General features: G+C 36.9%; 1 protein-coding gene across 1 annotated transcript; it reads left to right on the top strand.

The window, feature by feature from the left end:
* The first annotated feature begins 4,701 nt into the window (after positions 1-4,701).
* Positions 4,702-16,903, top strand: Abp1 (Actin binding protein 1). The gene is made up of 8 exons (XM_028313322.1): positions 4,702-4,907; positions 6,170-6,341; positions 7,588-7,825; positions 9,134-9,231; positions 9,468-9,547; positions 12,015-12,167; positions 13,620-14,314; positions 14,875-16,903. The coding sequence occupies exons 1-8, from the start codon at positions 4,825-4,827 to the stop codon at positions 15,021-15,023; spliced, it is 1,668 nt and encodes a 555-aa protein (XP_028169123.1). The 5' UTR covers positions 4,702-4,824; the 3' UTR covers positions 15,024-16,903.
* The last annotated feature ends 897 nt before the right edge of the window (positions 16,904-17,800 follow it).

Here is a 17,800-nt window from a genome sequence, read left to right as displayed (position 1 = left end):
TTCGCGACTAAACGAAAGCGGTACCGGGAAAGAGTGAGATCGTAAACGAGGTAAGAAAACTTTGGCAAAGAGCGGATCTGTTTTGAAAGGTCTGGAATTGTTTGGTATGTTTTAACTGTATCGCCATTGACAGCTTGAGGATATGATATAATACCTAATATTGGATCCCTTTGTTTAAAGTTTATGTAATAAGCAACAACCACAGACAGGTAGAGTTGGAAACAAGTTAGCAAGATATTACCTAGGTACAGTCAACGTCAAATACTTTGTGAAACCTAAAGTGGCCAAGAAGATAACAAGATGAAACTTCTTCTCAGTCGGGTACTCTTGTCAGAGTGGTCGTGCTTGCGCCGACGAGGTACATGGTGGGGTGATGTCATCTCCGAGGGTAGATCTCCTGGCGATGTGCTTCCATTTCTGACGGTTAGAGGCGTCGCGAGTACTCTGGACCATGGTGGACTCAGTGGCCTTCGTGATGGCGATCGACCGCGTGCTCTCCTGCCTTCCACCTGGCCCTGAACTACCTGAACAAGATGACAACACAACACAAAGACGTGTTGCGAACTTTTTGGCTACTCTTTGGGTGTCACGAACTATGTGACGCTGACTGTACCTAGGTACTTCGAAGGCCTATCTCAGTCTTAATCTAAGTTTTGAAGACACTGTACTGCCTATTAACCTACAAGCCTGCCATATGATACGGTTATTGTTATAATATTCCAACCTTGGTGTAAATAGAGGGGTTGGGCTATATCAGACTACCTTCATATAATGATGCAAGTTTAAAATAGGGTCTGAGAGGTGGTTGGTCTTGATTATTTTAATTATGATAATTAAATAATGAGTTACCTAAAGTAGCATTAAGTATTAAAAAGCTTAGATAAGAGGGACGAGTAGGTATAAAAAAACAGTTTTTGACATATTTTCAGGTTTTGCGTAATTGCTCGTATACATTGACGATGACAGGACGGGATTAATCTTTATTGCGAGAGTGGCAAGAGTTTACTCATATTACCCAAGTTAATAAAATTATGAGTCAATGTTTTGTTTTACAATATAAAGGAGACGCATTTTCATAACCGCTTTCTATCTCTTCCACCTTAAACTTTTTTGCTTTCATAAACTGCTTCAGGGGTTGCTATAATCCCTGGGACACAACCTGGGGTTTGACAAGGAACATTTTGAGAACCACTAGCTCTAATTTTCGTAATTGTCCCGCGTGAAACAAAAGGAAGTCGCAGTAAGTCAGGATGTATTTTTCGGAGACCCAATCTTTCCGGATTAGGTAAGTCAAGATTTATGCGAAAACCGCGTTGGTTGTGTTTACTTTGGGAACCACAATGTTTCTCTTTTTAATTAAACGAAATCCATTAACATTGTGGCACAAAGGCATAATAATAATATGTTGAAATTTTATAAGTATCTTTGCGTAATGTATTTATGACTATAGCGGTCTACTTTTCAAGTGTAGCTTAGTTTACTTACTTAAGTACCTACTTTGCTTTGGCGTAACAGCTGGACAAACAAACAGTAAAAATACAAAACATTTATGGAATTAATGTAGGTGACTGGGTAATGTTTATTACAGTTTTTAACCTTGGACTACCTAAACCTAGACCTTGTGGCATTCAAGCTCTGGAATTTTAATAAATATTTGATCAAGGACGTCTATTTAAACCATACAAATATAATTCCAGTGGAATTTTCACTTCCAAATTCCTACCAACAACATAGTTTTGGTAGATCATAATACCTACCTAATGTATAAGTGTCATTACTAAAACACACATCTATACTAATATTATAAATGTGAAACTAACTCTGTCTGTCTGTCTCTCTTTCACGCCTAAACCACTGAACCGATTTTGATGAAATTTGGCATAGAGATAGTTTGAGTCCCGGGAAAGGACATAGGATAGTTTTTATCCCGGTTTTTGAAACAGGGACGCGCGCGATGAAGTTTTTCTGTGACAGACAAAATTCCACGCGGGCGAAGCCGCGGGCGGAAAGCTAGTAGCCGATAAAAATAAAATGATTTCATTTTTTAAGAAAAATTGAGTAAATATTCACGCATCTACTTACCTACTCATAATTGCTAACTTATTAGCTACTTATTATGTCTCCTAGATTTATAGGTCTCACAATTAATTAGAACTGCATTAAAATGCTTTAAATTGATGTCAACTTTTTAAGAATTTAATTAGAACATAATAATAAAAATAATTGTCGCTATTCTAGTAATTTATCTTGAAGAGTTACGATTTAGCCACTTCATTTAATTATCAAAAGAGCCATTATAAATAAATAAATAATATATTTAAAACAAATTCGAAGCTTGCATTGTAGAGAGTGATAGAGACGCGGCAAACAGTGTTGCCAACGAAGTATCAAGCTCCCCACCAGAATTGACCTCTAAAATCACCAGAAATCCACTAATAAAAATCGCACCATCGTAAAAATCGCTAAATTTTCCACTATTTTTTTGTCTGGCAGATTTGTGGTCATTTTGAAAGAAAACAATATTTTTAAGATATATTTATTAAGATTTATTACCAAGAATCCCGAAACTTTTGCGTATACTGTGGTTTTGGCATAGTTATCAATGACGAAACATGAAACAAAACCGTCAAAACCACCAACGTTTTATTAATCTAAGCCACCAACACAATGAGCGCGAACGAAAATTGCGACTTTAGGAAAGGGAACTCAGGGAATCCCCGATAATAATTTATTGTCATTTTTCTTAGGTCTCTTTACTCGCTAGCTCGAACAGTGTTGCCTGCACGATGAAATTAAACTCCAAAAACGATACGAGTGGACCATATAATCGTTGTTCCAATGTTTAAGAAAAAAAAGCCTTAATTCTTAAATTCCACTAGATAAATCCACTAGCCACTAAAACCCATATTTGTCCGCTAGTAGGTAAGTCAAAACCACCAGATTTAGTGGAAAATCCACTAAGTTGGCAACACTGGCGGCAAAACAAGCTGTGCATCTTTTGTTTTTTTTTGCGCCAAAAAAGTTATGATGTGCTATCGAATGAAGTCAATGATTTTTTTTAAAGAGTAGGAATCCTGATTAATTTAGGTACTCTTAAGGTGTCCAGCTTCAATGGAGCATTGTGAAGTTGATTTAAGTAAGTAAGTAGCTTAAAGATTTTATAACTAAAATTAATGTTTAAGTCACAAATAAAATAGTGTGTAATATTTTCGTACAATGTAATTACCTACCTAATATCTTTAATTCGCTCGTCAGAAGAAGCTGGGAATCGAACGCGAGCCCTCACGGATGCACAAGCAAGAGCGTATGGTAGGTAGATGACTAAGTTATTTCGCTTTTGAAAATTAATTGGCACAAGTAAGTAGGTGCCTACTTACCTATTTGTTTTAGTTTTGTTAATATGTTCGAACGTAATTGGTTTCAATAAGTAGATAACAACGTGTATTATTTATGTTCGAGCGTCTTCGCTGTCGCGCGGTCCGGTGAAAACAAGCGAAAAGAAAACTGAAAGAAAATTGGTGGAAATTCTTCACTTACCCTGGTATGAAGGATCCGTTGGTTTGCGTCATGTAGCTGTGTTTTTCTCGCGCGCTAACATCCAACCACATTGTTTTTAAGTTTTCACAAAGTATCGGGTTTGTAGTCGAGACATGGTAATACGCGGTTGTCCGCCGAGAGAGCGGTGTCGTGACTAGCGCGCGGTGATGAAAGTACTTTGCAAAGCATTCAGTTGGTGCGCGCGCAAGATATTCTTGGGGATAGCTGGCATTCTTCGCGACCACGCTGGAAGTTTGTTGACTATAAGGGATTATTTTCCGAATATTCCTTATTGTTACTCGCAGCTTATGTTGTACTATTGCGAAAACTTTTATTCTCAACGTCTATGATTTATTAAGTTGGTGGGTATGAATAATATTTTACTTGGTAAATTAGGGCTGGGACTAAAGCTTCATTTTATAAATGAAGTAATTTGCGCAAAAAATGAGGCAGACCGGGCAAAAATATTGAGCTCAAACAAACCAATCAAGGTAAAGCGCCTATGAATAATTGATGAGCATGTTTGGGATTCCACAGGCGCCGGAGAATTTGCCATTCTCTAAGAGTAGGCGTTATCATTACGATACGTATATTTTTATTATTATTGTAAATAGTTACAATATTATCTTGGTTCATTATTATAATGTCTTATTAGTAAAACTTGTTGACCCATCATGAATAGTGCCCTGTGCCCCGATTGCGCTAATTTTTAACGTCTCCAATTCATTGGCGCTTCTTCTTCAGTTGCGCTCCGTCTTTTATTCCAGCTGAGGTGCAAATTCACACACAAACAAAGACAAAAAACGGATTAATCATTTTCCATTAAAAGTCCGAAAACCTTATTTTTTCACTAAAATACAGCAAATGTTCGTGAAGGCGTTTGACTTGCGTTTAAGATAAAGTTGCTTTCTTTCAGCTTTTATACAAAGATGCAGTTGCGTTTTGTTTTCGTTTGAACTAGCTCAACTAGCTGTCAAAGCGTCACCGCGATGCGAATTTGTGATTATTCGTTCGTCGCCTAGTCGCGTAGTTGAAAAAATCGCAATCGGGGCACTGTTTGTTAGTTTCCTAAACCAACTTGGCCATAAACTATTTGGCCATATTCTATACTCTGTGGCCAAATTGTCAAAGTGGCATTTGGCAAGTCAGCTTGCCGTCTGTCAGTCAGTTTTTTTATCTGTGGCAAACTTGTTGTGAGTCAAGCGGTCGACGATCGGTGAATTTTTTTGAAATTTATTCATTTATTTCGTTATTTTATTGCTAAATTCAGTTAATAAAGAATGTAAAATGGCCATAAACTTAGATAAACACAGGGATGCGTTGATCGCCGCGTGGAAAGACGTATTAGATGAGAAAACCGATACGGATTGGTACGTATGCTTTCGTCGCACGACCTACTTGTTAGCGAAATTAAACAGCCACTCCTGATTATAATAATAAACTAAAGTCATTGTCGAGGCGCTTGTGTTGGTCCTTTAGGAGACAATACACAGCTCACAATTGCAATGAATATATTATTGCCCTTTGTTACCATGCTAAAGTCCGATTTTTAATTCGACGGAATTCTGACAGCTGTCATTTTTTGACAATTCAGATGTAATCAGCCTTTTTTGCTTTGAATTATTAATAAATAATATGAAATGAAATTTCATCAAGTACAACTTACAAGAATGAACTATTGTTTGTTTTGTGAATTCAATGTTCACTAATCATTATGTACATTTTAGAGATTAAATAGAAAAAAACGTGTTTTTAACACAGTAAAACAACATATTATCATAAACGAAAATATGTATTGATCATCAATCATCATTATCGTCATCATAATCAACTTGGATTATAAAATTGGCATCTTGTTAAATTGGTTATTTTATGAAGCTAAGATTTTATTAATAAAAGGATTTTCATAAAAAAGGTTTGTAACCCATGGATTATTGACCAGGGAGACCAGTAATAGAAAAATAATTTCCCAATTTTTTTTGTAACTTCAAAAATATGATAATAAAAATTCAAATAACCATTTTGAAATGATCAGTACATTTTTAAGCCCTAGTTTTTCAAGTGAAACCTTAAATTCAAGAAAGGGTTATTTTTTAATTTGTGAAAATGCTCTCCGTTCATAATGGGAATGTTTCAATGTTGGCAACACTTCTGAAATGTCAAAATTCCGTCGAATTAAAAATCAGAGTATAATGTCATTGGATGCCTTCCACTTGGATTGGTCCTAAAAAAGTGGTTTAATTACGCTAAATCTGGTCGAAATCAATTAAACCTAGTTTTTTGAAGTTTTTTCCGAATCAAATTGCAACTTGATGCTATCATGCATGTCAGATCATGCAAGAAAGCAAAAAACATGCCTAATGCATAGGAAAATTGCGTTTTCCCACAAAGTTTCAATGGGTGTAGTAATAACATCAATATTTACGCTTTAGGTGGACCGACGACATCGTAAAGGTAGCAGGGAAGCGCTGGACGCAGGCCGCTACCAATCGATCAACATGGAAAGCATTGGGGGAGGCCTATGTTCAGCAGTGGACGTCCTATGGCTGAAATGATGATGATGATGATGATGATTTACGCTTCACGATTTAAATTTATGTTACGTTTTTTATAACAAGGTTTTTTCTTTCAGGGCTCTTTTCGGCTATGATGGGATGTCAAACGACTTGAAATTCGTGAGCAAAGGGGATGGAGGTCTCACTGAACTGATAGATGACTTTAACAGCGGCAAGATACAGTATGCGTTCCTCAAAGTTGACGTGCCCAACGGAAGCATATCGAAATATGTGCTTATCAACTGGCAGGTAAGTTGATAAGATAAAACTGACTTGTGTTACGTTGAATAATCTTTGTAGGCTTATAAATAGTTTTGTGCCCATAATAATATCTTTATTTATAATACAAATGTTTTGTTTTGATGAATTTGGTACCCCTCGACCAAACTACTAAGTTTTTCAAGTATTTTATAGTATGGATTTCAGATTAGTCCTACTGTTATTAAATGATTTTTACATATAATGTTAATTTTCAAAGGTATTTTACTAGTGTACACCTGCTAGGTTTTTGTACGTAAATATTTTCATTATATTCTTTTATTCCAATATACTGGAAAAGCATTACTGAATGAAACATACTCAATCATACTTTTTGAAGCATTTCAAATTGAGTTAATGACATAGAAAATGTAAAGAATTGATTAGTTGTTTATTATTATAAGACACAGTCTTGATTCACGAAGTCACGATATTTAATTAGACAACAATACAACATGCACAAATTTTCAATGTTAGTGAGCTTAATAAATAAAGTAATACTTTATATTTATTATAAAGCAAGTATGTATTGTGTTTCATATTTTATTTCAAGACCACTAGGTATTATAGGTAATTAACCACAATTTGCTCGTTATAATAGTATTTGTACATTGTATTATGCGTATGAATATAATATTGTAATAATTGATATTTAGAGGGAAATATTACTAATATAATATGCTTATCTTTTGGGAAAACTGGATATGTATACAGGAAAATGTTTGTTTGCCAAAAATATAAATATGCAATAATATTATGTACTTTAATTGCCTATTTTTTCTACATAAAAAGATGTGAAAGTAAGAAAGCAGAATTTTTTAGACTAAAATATAGATTTTTTTTTGTTTTATGGTTTTATCATGCGATCAGTCCTCAAAAACTATAAGCAGATGGGGTGGATTCTTTTCGTCATTTAGAGCACTGCTCCCAGCGGAAACAGGCCTTTATTTTTCTTAATCTCAGGTTTATTTTCAGACTAATTGTCGAAGATATCCCGCCGCTTCTTAAGCCGCCGTATGGTTTCTGGAAATATAGATAAGAATGAGATGGTGTCAGGATCTACATTTTGGCCTCCATTGAACTGAATCTGTAAAGTTTAAACAGTCCTGGCTGGGAAATAGTTTAACGTTTTCATTCTGTCTTTCAAGTATAGTGTATTATTTCAAAAACATCTTACGAAACTCGGGCTTAAAAAGTTGAGTGGCATTGATAAATTTGGGTGTTTTTTTATTCTCAGGGTGAAGGAGCCCCCACAGTCCGGAAAGGCACCTGCGCTAACCACATCAAGCATGTGGCTCAGTTTTTCACCGGCTTCCACCTCACGATGCACGCGAGAACAGAGGATGACCTTGACGAGAAGGTTATCCTGGACAAACTCTCTAAAGCTGGGTCGGCTTTTAACTTCAAGTCGAGTAGACCAGAAGAGCTGCCTCCTAGTGGTCCTGTAGGGACTGCGTATCAGAAAGTGAATCCAGGTAATCTAAGCCCGTATCTAAATAAAGCGCAGTTGTTCAAACTTGTTTAGGTAACGTAAACGGATAAGTTAGGCCTGCCACCAAGGCGGAGTGGAGCAGAAAAATGTTTTGATTTAATTCAATAATGGAGAATAACTGAGAAAGACTAGCCAAATATGTTGCTCATCTGTCGCTGCGACTTTACAGCAGCAGTCTTTCCATACAGACAATATATCAAATTTTTATTTATAGAAATTTATTTATTTAAATAGTGTCTTAAAATCCTCTTGAGGTTTGCCCAGACACTATTGTTCTCTATACAAATAAAATAAATGTGTATTAAAATACTGAAGATTTTTTGAACCTTCTGTAATTTTTTTCCTAAATGAGGAACATGAATTTATTCCCCCAAAATAGGAAGATAGCCGAAAATTCTTCATTGTGAGTAGTAAATATTTACACAACTCAATTAACAATAAATGCCAATAACATCATCATGTTTTACCAATTCGTTTTGTTTGTAAACATATAGTTATTTGAGATAACCATTGCAATGAGCGCGGTGTGGGCACCAGTAGTTTACAACAATGCCTGGTGATGTCATGTCACTGAGGTACGACGTTATTGTGTCGAGGAAGGTGGCTGAGGAAATTAAGAGGAGGAAAAACAGTTTGAGGAGAGGTCTGTGACTTCTTTTCTTTGATTGTGACGATTTGAAGTAACGAAACATGCGAGTGCATATTTTTACAAAATACCTACTAGCTTTCCGCCCGCGACTTCGTTCGGACCTTTCCCGGAAATTATTCGAATTTTTCTTGTCCTTAATGCCACCCTTGGAACGAACGTTAAAAAAAAAGAATTGGTTAAATTGGTCCAGTAGGCCTAAGATGCGCGCCGTGATAACTTTTATCGACGTCACAAAATGTATGGGCAAAATCGATAAAATGGCGTGATAACCGCTTATCGCGGCGCGCATCTTAGGCCTACAGGCGTTGCCGTTGTTGAGTTATGCGCGTTAATGTCATTGCCTATTGGGAAAAAAGTGGAGTTTTATAATTGCTATAAATTATCTAGTGTGGGCAGGCCTCCCATTAGGTGGACCGATAATCTATTAAAGGTCGCGGGAAGTGCCTGGATGCGTGGAGCGCTGACCGGTCGTTGTGGAATTCATTAGGGGAGGCCTTTGTCCAGCAGTGGACGTCATTTGGCTGCAGAAATGAACGAATAACCTAGTGTATAGTTTTTTATTAATGATGATGATGACCTAAAGTTAAGCCTGTAGGTATGGGATTTTAAGATTGATGGTAAATTGTGTATTCTTTGTTGTAGTTCAAGAAATAAACTCCAAAGAAAGAGACCAGTTTTGGATGAAAGAAGAACAGGAAGAAAAGAAACGAGTTGAAGCCGAAAGGAAAAGGAGAGAAGAGGTATTTATGAGTATTTTTAATTCCATTATGTAATTTAATTATTTATCTCAGCTTTATGTTGAGATAATCATTTTCTAAATAGCTTTTGTTCAAAGCCAAGTTACTTACACATTAACGGCCGGTTCACACATGTCTCCGTTTTACTGTTCCGTTTTATCGTGTACGTTTTTTTTGTCGTGTGTATAAGCGGATTTTTAAAAATAATGTACACTCACAATATTCTTTATCTTTTTTAGGAGAAGAGGAAAGCTGATGAGGAAGTCAGAAGACGAGATGAGCTGGAAGCCGCGAGGAGAGCTAAAGCAGAACAAGAAAAGTGAGTATTTTCAGATTCATGGCTTTTTGGACCATTTTTAATGCAAGGGTAACTGTTTTAAGTGTTAATGTGCCTAGGTTTTGCATGAGTGTAGGTAATCTTAAGGTAGTATATGTAACTGCACATAACTCGATGTTATAACAGTCGTATGATAAAGTTATAACTCACGTAGTGTTTTAATACACCTTATTATGCAACAGTTTGGTAACGGGACTAGTCGCACCTCTCGCTAAAATTTCGGAAACTGAGGTGGAATTGTGTAAAGCAATCATTTGACAGTTCATAACGTACGATAAAGTCAGTCAAACAAAGCGTTTGACAGAATAATCGTTATGAACTGTCAAATGTTAACGATTACTTTACACAATTCCACCTCTGCTTTTTCTATCGTGGCTTGTGCCAATTTGATTGCAATCTAGTCTCCCTAGTTATTTCGGACGGACTCAGGGTCCGCGGGGGTAGACGACTTTTTGTCTCTCGTCGTCTAGTTAAAGTTTTAGGCGGTTATCACACTGCGCCGCGCTCTGCCGCGGAGCGCGTGATTTTCATATAAAAAATCACGCGCGCGGACGCGTTGTCAGTGTGAAGTGCCGCGCGTGTTTTCTATACAAACTGAGGTACTTGCATACAATGATTAAATCTGGAGGAGCGCGGCGCAGTGTGATAACCGCCTATATCTTAATTTCGGTATCCTTCCGTTTGGCCAAATTACTTTTCGCCAAATTTGACTTCGCAAACAACTTATCGCCAAAGTCTCATTTCCCAAATAAACTTTTAGCAACTGTACTTTTCGCAACCAATTCATTTGGTCAAATTATCATTTGGCCAAATTTTACTTGGCAAATGTTTATATAGCAAATGTTTTATTTTGCCAAATATTATATCCCAAATAATTTGGTTGGTCAAATTGACACTTCACATACTTACCACCGTTACCCACAAATCAAAGCATAAGCCACAATCGTGGTTTTCACAAGAATTTTATGTAAAATAAAGAGATTGCAGAAAATAGTATGGTTGCAGAAATTAGGTATTGCAGATAATAGTAGGTTAGGTTAGGTTAGAACAGTGACCCTTAACGCGAGCGAACGGAGCGAGCGAAGTGAGCGTGCCGCGGCAGCGGCCGCCGAGCGCTAGAATCACCTCTATTGTTAATGAATCGTTTGGAAATTTCGACAAAAAGAATGAAATATGAAAAATAATTTGAACAAATTTTATATTAACTACACACTAAAAAATAATTCCATGCTATGCACCAATCAAATTATTTTTTAACCTTTAACTATGGACGTGAAAAAAAATCACACACCCATGGACGTCGGGTCTCACAGACCCCTATCTAACATTCTTCTTATTTTCATATCTGAATCAATTTGAATTTATTAAAGAGTTGATATATATCTAATAACTATTAATAAAGGATTTAGTAGTAAATGTAATCAAATTTTAACCATAATTTAATTATTTTTTCGTAAATTTAAAAAACTTAGACATTTTTCAGTGTAAATTGACTTGCCACCACATATAGGCTCCTTGATTACAGTCGATCATTAATAAATGAAAGTAATATTTTTTCTTTGCTAATTAATAACCATGTAACATAAAAACATGAACAGAATTTCTGAAGGACATAAAATAAAAATTTTGACAAGGGTTAAAGTTACTTAAATTAAACACAGTGGCCTAGAACACTAAAGACAAATTATTTCTACAGGCATATGTTTTCTTTCTTTGAGAGCTTTAGTAGGCAAAATGTACACCATTCAGAATCGGAATCTGCAGCAATAGTGAATTCTAAGACATCTAAACTCAAAAGCAGAATCGTCTACAAGTACCTTACTCCTGAAATGTTCTTTAGATAGTTGGGCTAATAATATAGCTGATGTACTCAGATACTTTCTGCCATTATGTATTCTTAAACTAGAACAATTTACTTAAGATTATAATAATATAATATAAAAAAATTATAGTTGACAAGTCACATCCATACAAGTATGTTTGTATGGAAATTATAGTCATCGGGTCTCCCAGACCCGGACAAAATTTTGAATGGTTATTACTCACGTAATAAGTGCCGGAAGATGCGATTTTATGCCTCCTCGGTCCAAACACAGTTAAAACTGAAGCTACTGAGATGGTCGAGAGCAACCCGTGGCGGGAAGGTGTTTAAACCGAGAAATCGGAAAGGGGGGTGGGCCTCTGAGACCCGACGTCCATAGTTAAAGGTTAAATAGTATATCGTGAAATATTTTTGCCAAATGAAACATTTGGCAAAACATACTTTGCCAAACAATAATTTGCTAAACAATAGTATGCCAAAAACGACATTTGCGAATTAAAAGTTTGCAATAAGTGATTTTGCCAAATGAGAATTTGCCAAATGAAAATTTGCGAAACGTTTGCGATGTGATAATTTGGGAAACGTTTTTTGGCCAAACATTAGTAATCCCTTAATTTCGTTTTCCAGACTATCCCGGGCGGAGTCAGGACAAGCAGGCGCAGACGCAGAGGCATTACGTCGCGCGCGCGCGTCCGAAGCGCGTCAGTTGTGCGCCGCCACGGCCGCCGCGCGCGCGCACTTTACGCAGAACTTGGCGCAAGGACAGCGATCTACGCCCAAGTATGTTTTAGGTTTTACTCATTAATCATTTATTTTGACGATTTGTAGGTCTGTGGCGCCTGTCATCTATATATATAAAAATGAAACCCGTTTTCTGTTGTCACGACATAACATGAAAACGGCTTGACCGATTTGGCTGATTTTTTTTTGTAGTTTTCTAATACTCTGTACAAGGTTTTTACGGAAAAATATATAAAGAAAATCTCTACGCTAAGGCGGTACGAAGTTCGCCGGGTCAGCTAGTCTAAAATACATATAAAAGGAGCAACTGACTGACATATCAACGCACAGCCTAAACGGCTAAACGTAGGCACTTGAAACTGAGGGACGTAGCTTAGGTACCGTAGAGGTGCACTAAGAAAGGAATTCCCGAAATTGAATTGCGGGAAAATCCTTTTGTATGAAAAATTTAAACCGCTTAAGTTAGACGCTTGAAATTTGGCATGCAGGTACCTTAGTAGGTAAACTTAAAGCTTAGTTTCAACAGGATATTGCAAAATTCCTACGGGAACGGGAGTTATCGGGAAAAAACATTTGTATAAAAAAAATCTAAACCGCGTAAGATAGATGAAGGGGGTAAAATGGGATCCACGCGTACGAAATCGCGGGCGGCCGCTAGTATACGATATAATCTTATCGATTTTAGATAAGCCCATACATTTGTCAACCAAAATCATCGATAACAACTTATCGTGCCGCGCATCTTCTTAGTCCCGTCTGGTGGAGGTCGCGAAAAGCACCTGGATACAGGCAGCCATGGCCAGTCGTTATAGAAAGCTCCGAGGAAGGCCTCTGTCCAGCAGTGGACTTGTTTGAAACGATAACGACAATAATGAATCATTTATATTCACTTCAACTTGTGCCATGAGTTAATCAGTGCAACGTATTCTGTCTGTATTTACAGATACATAAATCGTGAGATCAAATTGAATCAATAGGAAAAATTGAGCAGAAGGAACTCTTCGAACATAATCAAAGGTCGAAATAACTATAGTCTGGTCCGGGAGCACGTAGAATTTTGTCCAATGACCCCAAGCTACCCATCATTATCGCTCGCACACTCACTGCGGGCGCGCGTCGCACAGTCGCGACAGCAATATAATTACGCGCGAGTGATAAGGATGGGTAACTTGGGGTCATTGGACAAAATTCTACGTGCTCCCGGACCAGACTATCGTTCGTTCGTTCGTTTCAGCCAAATGACGTCCACTGCTGGACAAAGGCCTCCCCCAAGGTTTTCCACAATGAACGGTCCTGCGCTGCCCGCATCCAGGCTCTTCCCGCGACCTTTACCAGATCGTCGGTCCACCTAGTAGGAGGCCTGCCCACGCTACGTTTTCCAGCCCGTGGTCGCCACTCGAGAACTTTCCTGCCCCAACGGCCGTAGCTCGTAGAGACCAGACTATAATTACTTTAAACTTTTTTCTAATTGTCATATTGCTTCATCCACAGATCCCCATCGAGCGTCCCCGAGAAACCAATCCGAAGTTCAGTGATCGCGCAACGCATCAACACGTTCTCCCAACAACACAACCCCTCCCCCCAACCCCCTTCACCCGCCAAACCCCCCCTCAAACTCGAACCGAAACCCCCCCAAGAAGAACCTCAAGAACAACCAAAGACAAGCCCCATGAAGAACATAGACAAAATCAAGCTGAGCCTTGAAAGCCCTTCTCAGATACAATACGAGCCTATAATAGACCCTTCAGTGGACTTAAGTCCGAGTACCGAGACCGAACCGAGTTCGTTCAGTGCCATCAACTACGCGGAGTGTAAAGACAACTCGTACAGAGACATCGAGCCGGATTTGAAGCAAAGCGAGCCGATGATCAAGCAGAATATTCTCGAGAATGACATGTTCGACGCGTCGTATTCCAGTTCAAACGAGAACGATGACGATGATAGCGACAATAAGTTCAGTACGATTAAGCGGTCGCCGTACAGTAAGAATAATATCGCTGGGGAGAATGAGAGAGAATTGAGTAGGCAGAATACGGTTATAGAGAATGTGAATTATAAGAAAGAGAATGGAACGACGACGCTTGATGACGTGTCGCCTGAGGGTTTGGAGGAGGAGGGCACGATATATGAGGACTTGGACGATGACCCTGGTCTGACGGCGAGGGCGCTGTATGACTATCAAGCTGGTAAGTTTTTTTACAGATAATTCCTTGAACTGAGTCATGAATTTATAACCCTTCCTTTTGATTTTGCCGTAATAGGGTAAAAGGACATTTCATGCGAACTGTATCTGTCTGTTATATTTTCACGACTGTACAGTTGGATTTAACGTATATTTTTTTAATTGTAGATATCTTAATTCTTAATTTTCACTTATTTCGAGTGAGATGTTCTTGAACGACGTTATTACTTTTATGATGATGCCACTTTTGCGAGGTAGCAATCCCACCCCCTTATCCCTAATACAGGGATAATAGATTTTTTGATCATATTGATAGATATGTAATTTTCCACTGGTATAGTTCCAAAATACTGAACTGTCCTGTCCATGACATTGACAGTGGGGCGCCACCGTCAATACCGGATCGCTGGTTCCGATTTTTGCCATGTTGGAAACCATATAGTTGAACGATGGTAGCGCCCCCCTGTCATTGAGTTTGGTGGGACAGTTCAGCGTGGGTCATCTATAATCTTACTATCAACAACTCAATGAATATGTATTAAAAATAATTAACTTCTTCAACAGCCGACGAGTCCGAGATTACCTTCGATCCTGGTGACATAATCACGCACATTGAGCAAATCGACGCAGGCTGGTGGCAAGGCCTCGGCCCCCAAGGCCTATTCGGGCTCTTTCCAGCCAACTACGTCGAGTTACTACCTCACCCCCGCTAGCCGATTTCCGCGGCAATGCACAGCAATAGTCGGCAACCATAGCCGATACGGTACTTACAATATATACGACAATGTCTGACATTTCAACCGACAATAGTCGGTAATTGTACCCGTAAATGCATGGCGATTATAGCTGGCTGTGTACCCGGTAAGGTTTGGTAAATAATTATGGCAATTTTGACAATTATTTTCGTGCAATGTTGGTTGTTAAGTGATTGTAGATGTAGTTCGGCTCAAGCAAACTGGCGCACTTTGAACCAAACTCTAAAAACATGAAACTGTCTCTTAGAACTCTTTTTCTTTAATTTTTAAAATTTTTTTTGCGCCAGTTTGGTACAAATAAGGCGGTACTACACGCGTATTGTCTACGTACACAATAGGCAACATTCCAAGCGGGCTATTGCCAATGTAACTTGAGCCTAACGATCGACTGCGATAGTGTATTAAGTAGTGCGATTGTTTTCCAATGTCACATCAGTGAATGTTACAGTCTCGCATCGATACGCTTTAATTTTCGTGTTACACTGTTATTATCAACAATATTTTTACTTTTTTGTTGTCACAAAAAAAATTGTCACACTAAATAATCACCATCTAGATAATTTTCTGTATCAATGTTGTGATTGTGACATTGGGAAACACCATATAATATACGAAATAGCGAAAGAATAATGTGTAAGTTAAACTTTTAGTAGTCGATCAGACCCAACGTGATTTTGGTCTAATTCGTACTAATTTGGAAACTTTTGAAAGCCTTTGGATCCAGGCTAAATTAGATTTTAGCCAATATAATCGAATTATTGGTATTTAAACATTACGATAAAATTGTAACCACTGAACGTATGAAATCGCGAGTTGTCTTTGTTTTGCCTGTGAGACTCGTTCTAATAATACGAAATTATCAAAACAGTTGAAGCTAGTCGCTACGAAAAGAAGTATACTATGGCTCTTAAAATCTTGGTATACAATATAATCGATGTATTTATAAACTGACAAGTAATGGAATATTTTACGCGATATACTCAAGCTTTATTCAAATGAAAGTCATAATAATAGACTCAATTGCTATGATGAAATGAGTTTGGGCGAAAACAATAACGTTATTGTTTGCTAGTATAATTATTTAATGTCAATTCTATTAGCATTTTGGTTATAGGAATGTAGGTTTGACGAAGGCTAAGTCGAGGCCTAAACAAAACCATTTGGTGTAAAAATCCATGATGAATTTAAATAATACCGTGCCAAAACTATAAATTAATATTTTCTGAAGGCGCACAACACTCATAAATATCTTCCAAAGTTATTGAAGTTTTGTGACTTATAAAATGCATTTCTTTAACTCACTATGCTGTTATAAATATATACTATTACATGTAACATAACATTTAGCTTTTTATGTTATGTTTGATGAGTGTGATAAGAAATTAGTGTTGTGGACAGTTGGTTTTTAGTCAAGGGGAGTTAAGGCTCAATTTACACGTATTAAGTAACTAAATTGTAACTTAATTTTAAATTATTAAATTGCATGTAAACATATACTAAATTCTTTTTACTATAAATCACTGAAAATTAAGTAAAATTTTAGTTACCTACTAACAAGTTAATATGTGTAAATTATCCTTTGGTTATGTGACGTGTAATTGAAGTAACGCAATAGCTACGTATGTCAATGCCAACTGAATTATAATAAATGGGTGCAAGTTTCATAATTTATTTTCACAAAATAAATGATTAATGAGCACTGCATGCACTAATTCACTTTTAAACTTGACATGATACCATTGTTTCATGAAATACATGCACAATTTCACTTTTAAACTTGACATGATACCATTGTATCATGAAATATTTTTCTTTTGTTAATAATTAACAAAGTATTTTAAAAATTTAATAACTGATTATTATACTGATTTAGGTTTTGCGTTGACTCAATTGCACGTTGTATTATTATGTTTTATACTGCTCGACAGTGACATATTAATTTTAAGGTATGTTAATGATGTGTACTTTCTTTTATTATAATTTTATTTATTAAGTACCTAATGTTTTGTAATTTATATTTAATTTCAGTGTTGTGAATTATGAAATTTGAGAGATTAAAATTAATTAATCATTAACTATGCGATGCATATCGTTAATTTTAAATTATATTTGATTTTAGATAATTTACGTTCGCGGTACGCTCCACATTTTTAGTCAATTTGTACAACTATTAACTGCTAATTACTACAGTAATTCAAGAATAACAATAGACATGTTGACATCACCAATCAATTGACGTACTTTTTAAAACTGTCAAAACGAAACTCCCATAGATTTTGTATGGCACTACAAGCAAGTGACGTCACTATTTTATCAACCCAATATAACTACTTTTTTCAATTACAATGCGAACAAAAATCGTAATTTACAGGTAATTTAAAATTAATTAAGTTTTTAAGACCAGAATGAAGGGTCTATTTAAAAAAGTTGTGGTTTCAAATTATCTAGGTATGGTCACAGAATAATAATAAGTACTTCGTACAGAAGATTTTCTTCGCGAAGGTATTTAAAAAAATGTATGCTCAATGTCGTTAACAATATGGTGTAATTTAGCTTGTCTCAAGAGTCGAGCACCATTTTGTTGACAAACGTCAGTGATCGGTACTGCGCCGAAGACATAGGGCTGACTTCGGGAAAATGATGTGTGACGTGAGGTGCCAAACTGCGAAAAATGGCGGAGGAAATACATGAATAAGAATGAATTATATTTTGTGTTTCTAATATTATTCAGGCAG

Source organism: Ostrinia furnacalis, unplaced genomic scaffold (genome assembly GCF_004193835.3).
Source record: "Ostrinia furnacalis isolate ACB-3 unplaced genomic scaffold, ASM419383v2 OfSCF4231, whole genome shotgun sequence".
Lineage (NCBI taxonomy): Eukaryota > Metazoa > Arthropoda > Insecta > Lepidoptera > Crambidae > Ostrinia > Ostrinia furnacalis.
This window is presented reverse-complemented; position numbering and strand designations above follow the sequence as displayed.

Coding starts and splice junctions, on each gene's coding strand:
- Abp1 (XM_028313322.1), top strand. CDS start 4,825: ATGGCCATAAACTTAGATAAACACAGGGATGCGTTGATCGCCGCGTGG. Junction 7,826..9,133: donor GTATCAGAAAGTGAATCCAG/GTAATCTAAGCC, acceptor TCTTTGTTGTAG/TTCAAGAAATAAACTCCAAA. Junction 9,548..12,014: donor GCTAAAGCAGAACAAGAAAA/GTGAGTATTTTC, acceptor TTCGTTTTCCAG/ACTATCCCGGGCGGAGTCAG.